This window comes from Bufo gargarizans, chromosome 3, assembly GCF_014858855.1.
Source record: "Bufo gargarizans isolate SCDJY-AF-19 chromosome 3, ASM1485885v1, whole genome shotgun sequence".
In the NCBI taxonomy this organism is placed as follows: Eukaryota; Metazoa; Chordata; class Amphibia; order Anura; family Bufonidae; genus Bufo; species Bufo gargarizans.
Window position 1 is genome coordinate 116,530,988 of NC_058082.1, and position 14,687 is coordinate 116,545,674.

The window sequence follows — 14,687 nt, forward strand, 5'->3', positions numbered from 1 at the left end:
CTCAGAGAACAGTTGAGCAGAGGTGTGCCAAACATGAAAACCACATGTGATTTACTGCAAGAACAGTTCTCTATATAGACGTTTGTTAGTACTGCTGTTTAAAATACTTTGATGGTTCATCATTTTTATTTTATCTACATGTTTTCCTAATGTGCCGGGCTTCCCACAAGCAATCCTATCGTCTTTTGAAGCTCAAATAAAAATTATATTGTTCAGCTCTCTCCCTAAGATGTGCCCTCAATGTGTAATAAACTGAGGACTAGTGTTAAGTGAACTTGAGATTTGCAGGTTTGGTGTTCGGGTTGTCTAAGAATTGCGTAATGGATTCCGTTACCACACACCATAACAGAATTCTATGACGGCATGCACCACAAAAACCTAGCCTGGCCAGCATAGTCTTCTATTATGATGGAATGCAATATGGAATGCCTCTTATAGGCTTCCGTGGTGCATGCTGTCATAGAATTCCGTTATGGTCCGTGGTAACTGAATCTATTATGGATTTCATAGATAACCCGAACGCCAAACTTTCAAATCGCAAGTTCGCTCAACACTATCGAGGACCAATGGGAATGAAAGGTCTTCAGAGATCCAGAGAGCTTGTCTAATCTCTGCGTCTGTTATTACATCTGAACCCCATTCAAATTTAAAGAGGTTATCTCATAATTAAAGGGGTATTCCGATTATGTTAAATTATCCCCTATACACAGGATAGGGGATAACTACTAGTTGAGTGGGACCCTCACTGATCATAACAACAATAACCCTGTATCCCATGCAGCCCCCCGAAATAAATAGCTAAGTACAGTGCCCTTTTTAAGGAACTCTCATAGATACGAATGCAGCAGCTGTGTGCATATTCGACTGGCCACTCCATTCATTTTAAGGGGCTCAATAGGGTACAGGTTCCCTGTTCTTGTGACTGGTGGAGATCCCAGCCTCAGAATACCCCTTTAGTATAAAAAAAAAAAAAATGGAAACCAGACATCATATAGCACATGACAATTTCTAACAAGCTAGTACCAGCCCTTGGATCAACAACTTGGATCCAGAGATCTCCCCATTCATAGCTCCAATTGCTCTGCTATATTTATTTCAACCTGACAGCTGAAGGGCATGTCGTTTCTCTGTGGGCATGCCCTTTCTGCTATAGCTCTTTCACAGCAACTAAGAGAAGATCCAGCTGGAGGCTTTTGAAGTATAGAACTGAGAATATGCATCCACCTGTGATGTTACTGAAGTGGACAGAGAAATAAGGAAATGAACAAACAGCAGGTGGTGCTATAGGGGTAGATTTTATTGAATAGCTATGACTATACTAGATGTTTAACTACATGCAATTACAAAAATATTCAAATCCAGGTGCTGAACTGAATAAAGCACAATATTTTTTATGGAACAAGCACTTTAAAGGCTTGAGTTTTAGTTCCAGACACATCATATGGGGGAAAGTGGCACCATGTTTGGACAAACTGTCACTGATCAAACTATGATGACATCTGGTAGGGAGATTTAGTTCATACAAGGGGTTAATTACAGTTTGTGTTCTTAGGATCGCTTTATAAGTTGCAGGGTTAGATGGAGTTAAAAGCACTGAAGAGAAATATAGGAGCATTGTTATGTGGAGTACTTCCTTAAGCATGAGTGTTGTTACATAGACTTTCTGTCTCATTCAGCTTTAATAGGAAATTTCACTTGCATTTGACATTTTTAATCATGTATCCTTCCTATTGATACCTGATCACAGGCCAATCGCATAAAAATCCCATCAAAGCTGCATTTTTTATTTGGGTGACCATTACACTACAGCAAATCTTTTTGTAGCTCCAGCATGTCTCAATGGATTTTGTTAAGTCCTAGCTGGTACTACTCTCGGCCTCTTATAGGGCCAGTGTGCATAGGGGGGTGGGTGCCTGAGCGTTAGGTTATCTAGTCTCTAGTAATCAGCAAACATGTGATTCTCTTTCTGAATATCCGTGTATCAAACTCCAGCCTAAAAACTGACTCTGACTCTCAGCCACCTGCCCTGACTGTAGATTCTTTCTTGTATTGCCTCATTGCTTCCTGCCCTGACTTTGGCCTTGTTTCTCAATTTTTTTTGTACCCAACCTGCCCTGACCTGAGCCTGTTACCGGACTACAGTAATGAACAGCATAAATAATATTACATTTTTTTGCAATATTTTGTGAATTTTTCACATAATATTCCTAATAAATTCATGAATTCTAGAATTTGTGATCTCGTCATTATTTTCGCGGTTGCGCAAATTGGCACTAATGATGCGCATGTTTTTTAACTTCACCTTTTATCAGTTCTGAGTAGATATTACTGATTGGTGCACTAAGTATTGTTGTGACATCACAGCACTATGTCTGTAGCATGTATGCAACTCATATGTGTGCACAGTAATTCCTATCACACTACCTAACACCCTGCAGCGAAGACTAGATCCCTGTATACGGGTTAAAGGGTGAAAACCAGGGAATTGCCAGGATAACGCCCTTAGAGTTAGTTCAAAGTCAAAACGGTTAGTTATGCCTGTAAAGTACTGTATAATAGTTGCCATTTATTGAATATCTTTTGGAAACAGTGGAAAAAATGGACCCTTTAAAACATAACTTTTACTAAAGATATAATAAAATTGCCCTGTAATCACAACAGAGGGTAAACAGTGTACATGGGCAAAACAATGGCCCAACTTACATAATGCATGTAGTATTCCATATGCACACAGATAATCACAAAAAATGGGAAATAAACAAAAGGGCAGGGCTAGGACGGCTGGTATCAAGAGCAGAGAACACCTAGCGAGGCCCTACTTAGACCTCAGTCCAGGGACAAACCCAGGTGGTGGGATTTCCCTGTCCTCGTACCTGTCCTATAAAACCCTAAAAAGCCCTAGATGGTTTTATATGATAGTTTAAACACCCTAACGCATTTCCCCCGGTTGGATTCCTCAGGGGGTCGGTATTAGCTAGAGAAAAAAAAAAAACAATCAAAAATCATAAATTGATTAAAATTATGCATATAAACAAATAAGGCAGACTTTAGAATGGGTAACAAATACTTCACATGTTGCTTCAGGGCTGGTCAGAGACGATACAACCTAGAGACAAAAACACAAAAAATGTATATGCCCAGAACTAAAAGCTAGGTGCAAATCTCAATATCCAGCATAAGGAGTTTCAAAGTTACATGTGATGTGCCCCCTAGATTGCCAGACTCAAAACGGGTGCATGATACAGCAGTGAGGCATACACATTTTCTCCTGTCTTTTTTATATAAAGCAGGCAAAAGTCAGTCTTTCATTGAGGCCAGAGGGTGATTGGGATTTACACCTGTATATCCATTCTGCCTCCTTCTGGAGAATTCTCCTATACCAATCTCCTTTCCTAGAAGAAAGGGGGATCAGCTCCAGGACTAAGAATTTCAAGACTCCAGGATTGCCTGCATGACATTCATGCACGTGATTAGCGACTGGTGTAATATTTTTCTTTCGTACATCATTAATGTGCTCGCATACCCTTTTCCTCAGCTCCCTAAAGGTCTTTCCAATATAATCCTTAGGGCAAGTGCACTGGCAGATGTACATAACGCCCTTGCTCCTACAATTAACTGGGGGTACATAATGGCTGTGTACCAGGCGATCCTTTAGGCTCCTCCCCCTACAGTATGTTACTCTGGGACGGGGAGAGACATTCAATACCACATCAGGGTCCATCTGTGAGACAGGCCAATATCTATTAAGAATAGATTTGACCTCCACATTGGCCACATCAAACGTGGGGATAAGACGGGTCAATTTCTGTTCTCCCTCTAGTGGCTTTTTTGGGGTAAGTAAAGTCTCCCTAACCCAAAAAAGGCACTATGGAATACCAATATATAAGTATATAAAAATAGTCTTTATTAAATTAATTACAAGTATACATGATAAGACAATTTGGCAGAGATAGATGCCAAAATTGATACAGACAAAAACATTGCTAAGACGCCCCTAGCAAGGTAAGTCACCTCAAGAGGAAATATAGGAGTGTATCCTGCCACAACCTCCCCAAAGATGCTACTGCTATCTATAGTGGCAAAATTGCACAACTAGTATGAATCAAATAAACTGCCTTGATGGTTGGTGATGAGTCTTCTATAGGAGGTCACAAACCCTAATACAGTGTCACAAATATGTACAAATGACATCAAAATGTTGTTTTGCAATCTCATTAATCCATCACAATCTATAGTGCACAATTGTGACTAAACAATGATGCCAAACGTGCAATTCCACAAACAATTAACCCCAAATCGACACAGTAGCCTAGGGTTAAGAGTATCTACTCAGCTGTAATCACATAAATGGTCTCTAACATACCTAAGGAAATGATAAGTCACTGCTAGGACGACTCCTCAATCATCTGACATCTCGATGGGCATTTCACTCCTTAAAGCTTCGTCAGGAGGTAAAGTCAGTAATAAAATGGGGGTATATATAGAGAGAGCAAGTTAAATTACCTTGTGTGTGCTGATATTGCTGCGAATCCGCCATGATGTGCAGCCTTGTCGTTCGGCGCCTCCATGTCACCATGCCACGCAAGGATACGCAGCGCAATGACGTGTAATGAGGAACGTTTCAGCTGAGGTCGCACAGCGCATGCATTGGATCGTGCCCTAGTACACACAAAGACGCCCCGGTACCAATACATTTGTGGTGAAACTCCGGGCCATTTTAAAAATTGGACTGGATAAAAAGGTTATAAGTGTGGCAGAATCTAACTTCATGCTACCTACTACACCACAAATTGCCACTTTTTATGGACTTCTCAAGGTCCGTAAAGGAACACATCCCTTGAGAGGTCGCCCAATAGTATCAGGCGTTATTTCCCTGACACAGAACTGTGGCCTATACTTGGATCAGGTCCTAAGAGAGTTTGTCCTTTCTCTGGCGTCATACACAAGGGATACTATGGACTTCCAGAATAAAGTAGGGACGTTGGTCATTGATCCCTCTTGCCTACTCGCCAGTATTGATTTAGAATCCTTGTATAGTAGTATCCCCCATTATAAAGGATTAATGGTGGTAGCATATCACTTACGCACAAGAGGTACACACTTTAATGCCCATAACCAGCTTGTCATAACATTGCTTGAGTTTATCCTCAAACATAATTTCCTTTTTAATGGGAGGTTCTACAACCAGCTCAGGGGGACAGCAATGGGGTTCTCTTGTGCCCCCACTTACGCCAATCTCTTCTTGGGCTGGTGGGAGGACAACATTATCTTCCCCGACCATGGCCCGTGGTGGAACGATAAAATAGCCTTCTGGACAAGGTAAATTGATGACGTTTTTGTGCTCTGTAGTGGTAATAAAGGAGAATTTACCAGTTTTGTTGATACCTTAAACATTAAAGAAGTAGGCTTTAAATTTAGACAAACAGAGTGTATCACCTTTCTGGATGTTAAGGTCTTTAAGCAAGAGGATAGACTTACCACCACTATGTTTAAAAAACCCACGGCAACCAATTAAATTTTGCATTGGGGGAGCCATCATCCTGTTTCACAGAAAAAGGGTATCCCGAGAGGCCAATACCTGTGGGTGCGCAGGAATTGTTCCAGTATCGATGAATTCCATGTGGAATAGATAAAATTATATACCGTAATAGACTGACCAACAGGGGGTACCCTATGGCTACCTGTAGACAGGCATTCCAGCACACATTAGCTACGTACAGAGAGGGAGACTTTACTTACCCCAAAAAAGCCACTAGAGGGAGAACAGTCATTGACCCGTCTTATCTCCACATTTGTGGCCAATGTGGAGGTCAAATCTATTCTTAATAGATATTGGCCTGTCTTACGGATGGACCCTGATGTGGCATTGAATGTCTCTCCCTATCCCAGAGTAACATACCGTAGGGGGAGGAGCCTAAAGGATCGCCTGATACACAGCCATTAAGTACCCCCCGGTTTTGCCAGGCACGTAGCTTGACCGCCGACCCCTGGGTGTGTTCAGATGTGGGAATTGTAAAGCATGCAACTTTATATCCATAACGAAATTTGTACTAACAAGGTCTTCACCATCTGTGATTTTGTTAATTGTAGGAGCAAGGGCGTTGTGTACATCTGCCAGTGCACTTGCCCTAAGGATTATATTGGAAAGACCTTTAGGGAGCTGAGGAAAAGGGTATGCAAGCACATTAATGATGTATGAAAGAAAAATATTACACCAGTTGCTAATCACGTGCATGAATGTAATGCAGGCAATCCTGGAGTCTTGAAATTCTCAGTCCTGCAGCTAGTCTCCCTTTATTCTAGGAAAGGAGATTGGGATAGGAGAATTCTCCAGAAGGAGGCAGAATGGATATACAGGTGTAAATCCCAATCACCCTCTGGCCTCAATGAAAGACTGACTTTTGCCTGCTTTATATAAAAAATACAGGATAAAATGTGTGTTTTATTTGTTTCTCTTCTGAACCTATGATTTAGTACAGTCCTCTCAAATATTCTCCTTTGTCAGTGTAGACCATGTCTTCTGTTATTGTGAATAGCCCCAACTGGTCATGAGTGCGGAAAGCATTCGTATGAGTATATATCAGTGTGATCTTATATGAGTCACCGTTCTTTTCTTAATTTGACAGATTACCATCTAGTTTACAGTCTAGTGAACTTACTAATGTTATGTAATGGGGGAGATACATAAGGGGGGGGCATAAGGGGTGTACAATTATTAACTGAGAGAAATACTATCAGTTTATTCATCTATTTAGGTATACGTTGGAACGCATGTGATTCACCAAACTGGAAGTGACACGTGCGTTCCACGATACCGGAAGTAACAGCATGGCGTGCGTTCCACTGGCCGAAGATGCCTCCTCCGTGCCTGGTGAGAGGCGCTCCGGTACCCTATTTAAATCCCCACTGTCTCACTGCTGTATCATGCACCCGTTTTGAGGCAGTCTGGCAATCGAAGGGGCAGATCACATGTAAGTTTGAAACTCCTTATGCTGGATATTGAGATTTGTACCTAGCTTTTAGTTGTGGGCATATACATTTTTTGTGTTTTTGTCTCTAGGTTGTATCGTCTCTGACCAGCCCTGAAGGAGCATGTAAAGTATTTGTTACCCATTCTAAAGTCTGCCTTATTTGTTTATATGCATCATTTTAATCAATTTATGATTTTTTATGGTTATTTTTTTCTCTAGCTAATACCGACCCCCTGAAAAACCCAACTGGGGAAACACGTCGGGTTGTTAAAACTATCATATAAAACCATCTAGGGCCTTTTAGGGTTTTATAGGACAGGTACGAGGATAGGAAAATCCCACCATCTGGGTTTGTTCCTGGGCTAAAGTCTAAGTAGGGCCTCGCTAGGGTAAGTGTTCCCCGCCCTCCATACCAGCCGTCCTAGCCCTGTCCTTTTGTTTAGTTCCCATTTTTTGTGATTATCTGTGTGCATATGGGATACTACATGCATCATGTTAGTTGGGCCATTGTTTTGCCCATGTACATTGTTTAGAGTTAACTGCCTGAATGGAACGCTTTAAGCGCGTTAAGGCGTTTCATTCAGGCAGTTAACCCTATCAATTGTGCTTAACGCTAACGCTTCTTGTGAATAATAGTAAACTCATGTACATTGTTTACCCTCTGTTGTGATTACAGGGCGATTTTATTATATCTTTAGTAAAAGTTATGTTTTAAAGGGTCAATTTTTTTCCAATGTATATAATTTTTCGATGATTTGAGGACACCTATACTATCCTTCTCGTTATCTATTAACAGTTTAACTTGATGCCCAGATCTACTCCACCTCCCTTTTAACAAACTGTTGTATTTCTGATTTTAAGTTGCTGAAAAAGATAAAGCGATGTGAGAGAAAGGGATCAGAATCTGTGACGGAGGAGAAATGTGCTATATTGTTTACAGCTGAAATACATTTTAGCGGCTCCACTTACATCATACAGGTAACATCATAGCTTTCAGCCTTCATTATTTGTGATCATCACCTAAATTACTGTAATATTACTATAGTAGAAATTCTGGTACTCTTCATAATAATAAAATATGCAGATAAAGGGTTTATGTCGGGTATACAGGTGTATGAGACCTTAATCTACCTATTGTTGCTTCATATTTCATATAAAGACACTTGGAGGATATTTTATTCTGTCTTATTCCATACAAGTCTCCATTGGACGTACAGTATGTAGGGAGGTATTCTGTTGCTTCTATGGAAGGATACCTGCATGCATATGTTGTCCTAAAAAGCCTTTACCACAGCACTGGACAGCCTCTGTGCACCTGACTTCAGTTAAAACATTCTTATTAGGGCTCATGCACACGACCATATGTATTTTGCGGTCCGCAAAAAAACGGATTTGCAAAAAATACTGATGATGTCCATGTGCATTCCGTATTTAATAGAACAGTACTAGCCTTGTTCGTAAAGAGGACAATAATAGGACATGTTCTATTTTTTGGAGGAACAGAAAGATGGACATACGGGAATGGAATGCACACGGAGTAACTTCAGTTTTTTTGTTGCGGGCCCATTGAAATGAATGGTTGCGCATACGGTCCACAAAAAAACCTGAAGTTACTCCATGTGCATTCCATTTCCGTAAGAAAATACCTTTGTGTGCATGAGGCGTATTTCCGTTATGCAAATACATACGGTCATGTGTATGAGCCCTTACATTGCATTTTCCTATTGACCATGTTTAGCTTAAAAATTTACTATTTTGTTTTCTCATAGGCCATGTCTTTACCTGTAGTTGTAATAGTCCATGGAAATCAAGACAACAATGCTAAGGCCACAGTTTTGTGGGACAATGCCTTCTCTGAGATTGTAAGTGGAAAGAAAATGTATTATATAATATAATGGATGTTATATTACATTGCTGTGTTTGATGCAGAATGGTATGTGACAGATGCCCTAGCAAGCTGAATGTTTGCCAAAAGTACACTGTAGCTTGTCTAGAATATCACACACATTTTACTATGCAAGTCCTTATCATTACTGTCATTATGATTGACAACTTTCCTACTGCTATATACATCGGCAGTTAGGTCTTTAAACATGGTGGATCCCTCTGCACTTTGACAGGACCACGCAAGGAAAACATAGCGTCTGGCTCTGCCAATCAGTGACATGCCTAAGGTGTTTGTCACCCGGGGCGGGTCCTTTCTCTGGCAACCCCCCCCCCCCTGAACCCTTTTAAAACCTTGTTCTTTCTCACAGTTGTTATGCCCACATTGTGCCCCCTCACAGTAGTTATGCCCAGATATGCCCCCTCACAGTAGTTATGTCCCCATTGTGCCCCCTCACAGTAGTTATGCCCACATAGTGCCCCTCTCACAGTAGTTATCCTTCATTGCACCCCCTCCACAGTAGTTATGCCCACATTGTTCCCCACTCACAGTAGTTATCCATTCATTGCTCCCCCTTCACAGTAATTATGCCCTTGTTGAGACCCTCTCACAGTAGTTATGCCCTCATTGTGCCCCCCTTCACAGTAGGTATGTCCTCATTGTGCCCCCTTCAGAGTAGTTATGTGCTCACTGTGCCCTCCTCACAGTAGATAGGCCCTCTCTGTGCCCCCATAATAGTTTCCATGCCCTTCCACAGTAGTAATGCCCTCTCTATGTTCCCTTCAGAGTAGTTGTGCCCTCCTCACAGTAGTTATTCACTCTCTGTGCCCTTCACAGTATTTATGCCCTCATTGTGCCCCCCTCACAGTAGTTATGCCCTCTCTGAGCCATCACAGTTGTTATGCCCCTTCACAGTAGTAATGCCCTTTTTATGCCCCCTTTACAGTAGTTATACCCTCATTATGCCACTCACAGTAGTTATGCCCTCTGTGCGCCTTCACAGTAGTAATGCCTGTTTTGTGCCCCCTTCACAGTAGCAATGCCCTCTCTTTCCCCCTTCACAGTAGTAATGCTCTCTCTTTGACCCATTCACAGTAATAATGTCCTCTCTGTTTCCCTTCACAGTAGTAATGCCCTCTCTGTGTATCACATCTGATATAGCAGGTAACAGACGTGTGGCGTAAAGGGGAGGGAGGAGGAGTACCCTTCTACTAGGGAGAGGGAGGAGTGGTGACCCCTAACTCACCTAGCACTGGCCCCTGGCTTCCCTGACATCCCTAGACAGGCTGCTCACCCGTACACCGATCACGTGCCTAGTCCCTGGCTTACCTTGAAATAAGCCCTAGGCAATGAATAGGGAGGTGGGAGCACTAGTCCTCACCATTGACACCTAGGCTAACAACAGGGAAAGGACAAGCAACACAATAAACAATCCCCAAAGGGAGACAACAACAACAGAAGAGAACCAGAGATCTAACAGCAACAGTTGTCCCAACTCCACCTGAGGTCAGAATAGAAGATCTGGAAAGCAACAAGGAAAGCAGAAAGGGAAAATATATAGTAGCTGGGAGTGTCTGACAGAGAACAGCTGAAAGGAAAAGCTACAGATTCCTAAATGGGACAAAAAGGATTGCAAACCTAAGCAGGAAAGCCTGGACCAGAATCTATTCTCACCACTAGGTCATGGAGCGATCTCTTGAGAAACTGAGTGCATATCCACCTGTTGCGACCTTCTGACCCCAGGTACAACAGGGTCAGCGATAGGTCGTGACAACCTTGTGACACTGTGCCCCCTTTACAGTAGTAATGCCCTCTCTGTACCCCCTTCACAATAGTAATGCCCTCTTCGTGCCCTCTTCATTGTAGTAATGCCCTCTCTGTGCCCTTCATTGTTAATAAAAAACAAAACAAAAAAAACTGTAACTATTCACCCTTTCCGGTTCCTGATGATCACACCACCTCCAGCACTCCCCTGCAGGCTGCAGCACTGTGTGGGTGTAGTGCACAGTCAGATTCCCTGGCTCACACCTACACAGTCCGGCAGTGGGCTCTGTGCCTGCAGGACTGAATTGTAAAGCAAGGAGTAAACATCTCCCTGCATCACCATTCAGAGCACCAGCCTCTAGGAGGAAAGGAGCACTAGGAGCTGAGTAGTGGGTAACTTAAAGGACTGCCAGCTCCTCGGTGCTTTAGCAAGGAGAGCTTTCATCTGTATTGATATAAGCACTCATTGCATTTGTCATTCCCCTGACAGCTGACACCTAGGGCAACCCCCCACGCCACTGCTGCCAATTAAAGTTAGGTGGGCGTCTCAGTTACAGAGAGAGCAGAGCCTCTGGGTGTACCGGCAATGCCCCCATTGCTCCTACAGGTTAATTTACATATATCAAAACATTTTTCTTAGCCAACACATGTGAACATGGGGCCAACACGGATGCCTTCGGCTGTGAAGTGCACATGTAACAGGTCAGCCAGTTTCATAGGTACAGATCTGCTGACAGATTCCCTTTAAGCCCAGAATGACAAAAAATTCAAGTTATATGGTATCTTTTGCCACAAAACTATCATAAACTATATGTTCAAAAAATATTATATTTATACTGTATGCTAATAGCTGGTCTCTCCCCTTATACATATCTAGAATGATCAAGCTTAAAAAGTAAAATATAAGTTTGAGTAGATATGTATTAAAAATATTTATATAGTTGTTTAATTCCAATAAGAATATATTGCAAATAAGCTGTTGGGACTCAGAGGAAGCCCGTTCTGTATATGTGACAGCATCTGGTCCAGAGTCTAAAGGGTAAGGGGGTCATTTACTATTCTGAAATATGCCTAAATTACGCATATTTCAGGCTCAAATTGTGGCGCAACAGTCTGGCCCATCTCATTCATTATTTTCTACGCCTGTATTAAACGTAGAAAATGGTCTAAATGTGAGTCAGCTCGGTAGCTGGCTTACATTTAGAAGTAGAGCTGCATGCGCCAAAGGTATGGAGAGGCCGGCACCCCTTCATAACTTCGGCACCCCTTCAGCTATGGCCCTTTATTAAGACCGGTGTCTAAAACACTGGTCTTAATAAATGTGCCCCTAAGTCTGTAAATACCCTAATTCTCCCTACATTGGCAGATGGTGAACAGCTCCTAAGCCCTACCCTGGGCAAAAGTGGAGTAACCGCCCTGACAAGGGTGACTCCTGGATCTGGGGCTGGAACCAAGTCCCTATACTGGTTAATACATCCTAAACCTTTTTTGTCCTCTCTCATACTGACTCATCAGGGTGGTAACTGGGTATAGTGTCGATGGCCACAAAACTATGGGTATAGTGTTGATGGTTACAAAACTATCTGATAAAAATAGCAATCTACCCAGCTCTTCCTGCTCTATAAAACTGTTGTCCTAGAGATAGGGATGCATGTTCAATGTGACATTTTCTAAGACGTTTAAAACCGCTGGGTGGGGAAATGTTAGAAATACAAATTTAGGGGGTCATTTATTAAATCAGATATGCCAGTTTAGTGGCATATAAAAGTTGCGAGTCATGGCATTTGCCACATTTCCATGGCAACAGCGACACTTTTACATCTGCAGCATGGATTCCAGCAGGCTGTTATGGCAGAGAACAGCCTGCCGGAATTCTCCAGATCAGGCACTGCCAGATACAAATGGAATGCCCGCCAGCCCTATTAACTATAATGCAGAGAATTGGGTGGACACAAACCACTTCACTCTGCGGTTTGTGTCCGCGGAATCCCGGCATTCTCTGCCAGATCAGGCAGCTAGATCTCCGTGCCGCAAATGTGAAAGTAGCCTTAACCAGACTTAAAAGTGACATAAAAACTATCTAAAATGATAAATGGCTCCCTTAGTGTCTTATTTTGAAAGATGCTACAATCAGCCTTTAGAGTGGACGACAAATTTCATATCCTGTACCCTCCCTGTTAGTGAGTGGTTTACTTTGTGAGACCTATGATGTAGACAGATAATAATGCACCAACACAATAGATGCAAGCATTATACAGTACATGGACTAAGACTGGCATAGATAGGTTTCAAGTGGGACCTGCCTGACTGAGACCACCTTGGCGTTGTTTTTTCATAAATGTAGCCATGGACATCTGGATATTTATTTATCATATCGCGCAGGATGTTTTTATCTTTGTTTTTTATCCTTTCTCTGTGATTTTTGCTATGACGTAGACAACAGATTTCAGCAAACTGTTCTATAAAAAAATTGGTTGTCACTTTTTTAAGCCTATGCAGCTCTTAGTCATGTTTAATATTTTCTTACAGACAGATTAAATACTATAAGGTCTCATGCATACAGAACAGCCATGTGCTGAAAGCTGGCACTCACAGGGCAATGGCCATATGGCTCCCTAGTACAGAGAATTGGAACAAAAGCTCTGTACATACAGTATGTGATAGAGCATGCCATGTTTGTTTCCTCATACAGAAATAATTTTAGGGCATGTGCATTAGGACTTTAGGTGGGAAACAGTATAGGTCTAAAGAGGCATATCAACTTTGTACAATATGATGGAAGAAGATCAATGTGCAGGTGTGTTGAGTGTTGGTCACTATACAACATCTTGTAGACATAAATAGTTAATAGATATAGCTGTTGTACCTTTAGGACTAGAATATATACTGCTTTGGATGATTTTGTATTTTTTTTTTTTTGCTGGTGTTTTTTTTGTAAACTTTATTCTTTTCTTTTTGAAAACGTATACACATTCAATACATCAATAACATAATACAACACAATCCATATTACCACTTTAATAAATATTATCCTTATTAGTTATCACCCAAATACCCACCCACCACCCCATGGAAAAAAGGAGAGAGAGAGGAACTGAGAGAAAAAAAATATATATATATTTCCTCAACCTAATATGGCCATTTATTCCATATCTCATCAAGTCCTTCTGGATTTTTAGTATAGCACTCAGAAACCCGTTGAGTTTTAATGAGATTAACCACTGCTTCACGCCACTGTCCCACTGTGGGCGGGTCTCCCTTTATCCATTTCCTAAGTATAAGGAGTCTAGCTTGAAATAGTACTTTACCCAGAACCAATCGTACTTCTTTCTTTAATTTCAAATGTTCAGTTGCTCCCAATATACAAACTACTGGATCTTCAAACACCTGAACATCCAGGAATGCAAATAACAATCTCTGCTATCTCCTTCCAATATCTAAAAAGTCTGGGGCATCTCCAAAAACAGTGTATTAGATCTGCGTTCCCTCCCCTACATTTTAGGCAATTATCTGAAGTTCTCACACCCATTTTCTTTAGCATCTTAGGAGATCGATGTAATCTATGTACTATAAAAAACTGTGATATTTTATATGAACCCCTATCCGACACCATAGCATAACTTCTAAGGGCATCTTTCCATTTCTCTTGCGAAAAGAAAAGCTGAAGTTCTGTTTCCCATTTTTTTAGCAAGTATTGTAATCCGTTCTTTCTTTCCTTCCATCAATATCCCGTATCTTTTTTGTTATACCTCTTTTTTCTCCTCCGTTAGTGAATTTATATATTCTGTCTGATTGTTCCTTTCTATATTTATCTACTTTTACCACTGTCCTCAAAGCGTTCCTGAGCTGGAGGTATTTGTAAATATCCTTTTGGGGGATCTCAAACTCCCTAGCAAGTGTATTAAAGTCCTTCAATGTATCTTCTTCAATTACTTGGGCTAGATATTTTATCCCCCTTTTTCCCCAATCGATATAACTCCTAATAGTTTGCAGTTCCTTTAAATTAAATTTTTTCCAAATAGGTGTATATTGCAGAAAACCTTTAATCCCCAATAGTTTTTTAATCT

At 41.4% G+C, this 14,687-nt stretch overlaps 1 protein-coding gene across 3 annotated transcripts in view; it reads left to right on the forward strand.

Annotated features, from left to right (window-relative positions):
• The window catches only part of STAT6 (signal transducer and activator of transcription 6), a 281,497-nt gene that overhangs the window by 181,922 nt on the left and 84,888 nt on the right, over positions 1 to 14,687 (forward strand). For all 3 annotated transcript variants that reach the window (XM_044284694.1, XM_044284696.1, XM_044284695.1), the window contains exons 11-12: positions 7,833 to 7,949; positions 8,741 to 8,833. In XM_044284694.1, the coding sequence (XP_044140629.1) occupies positions 7,833 to 7,949; positions 8,741 to 8,833 (210 nt within the window). The remainder of the gene's footprint in view (positions 1 to 7,832; positions 7,950 to 8,740; positions 8,834 to 14,687) is intronic.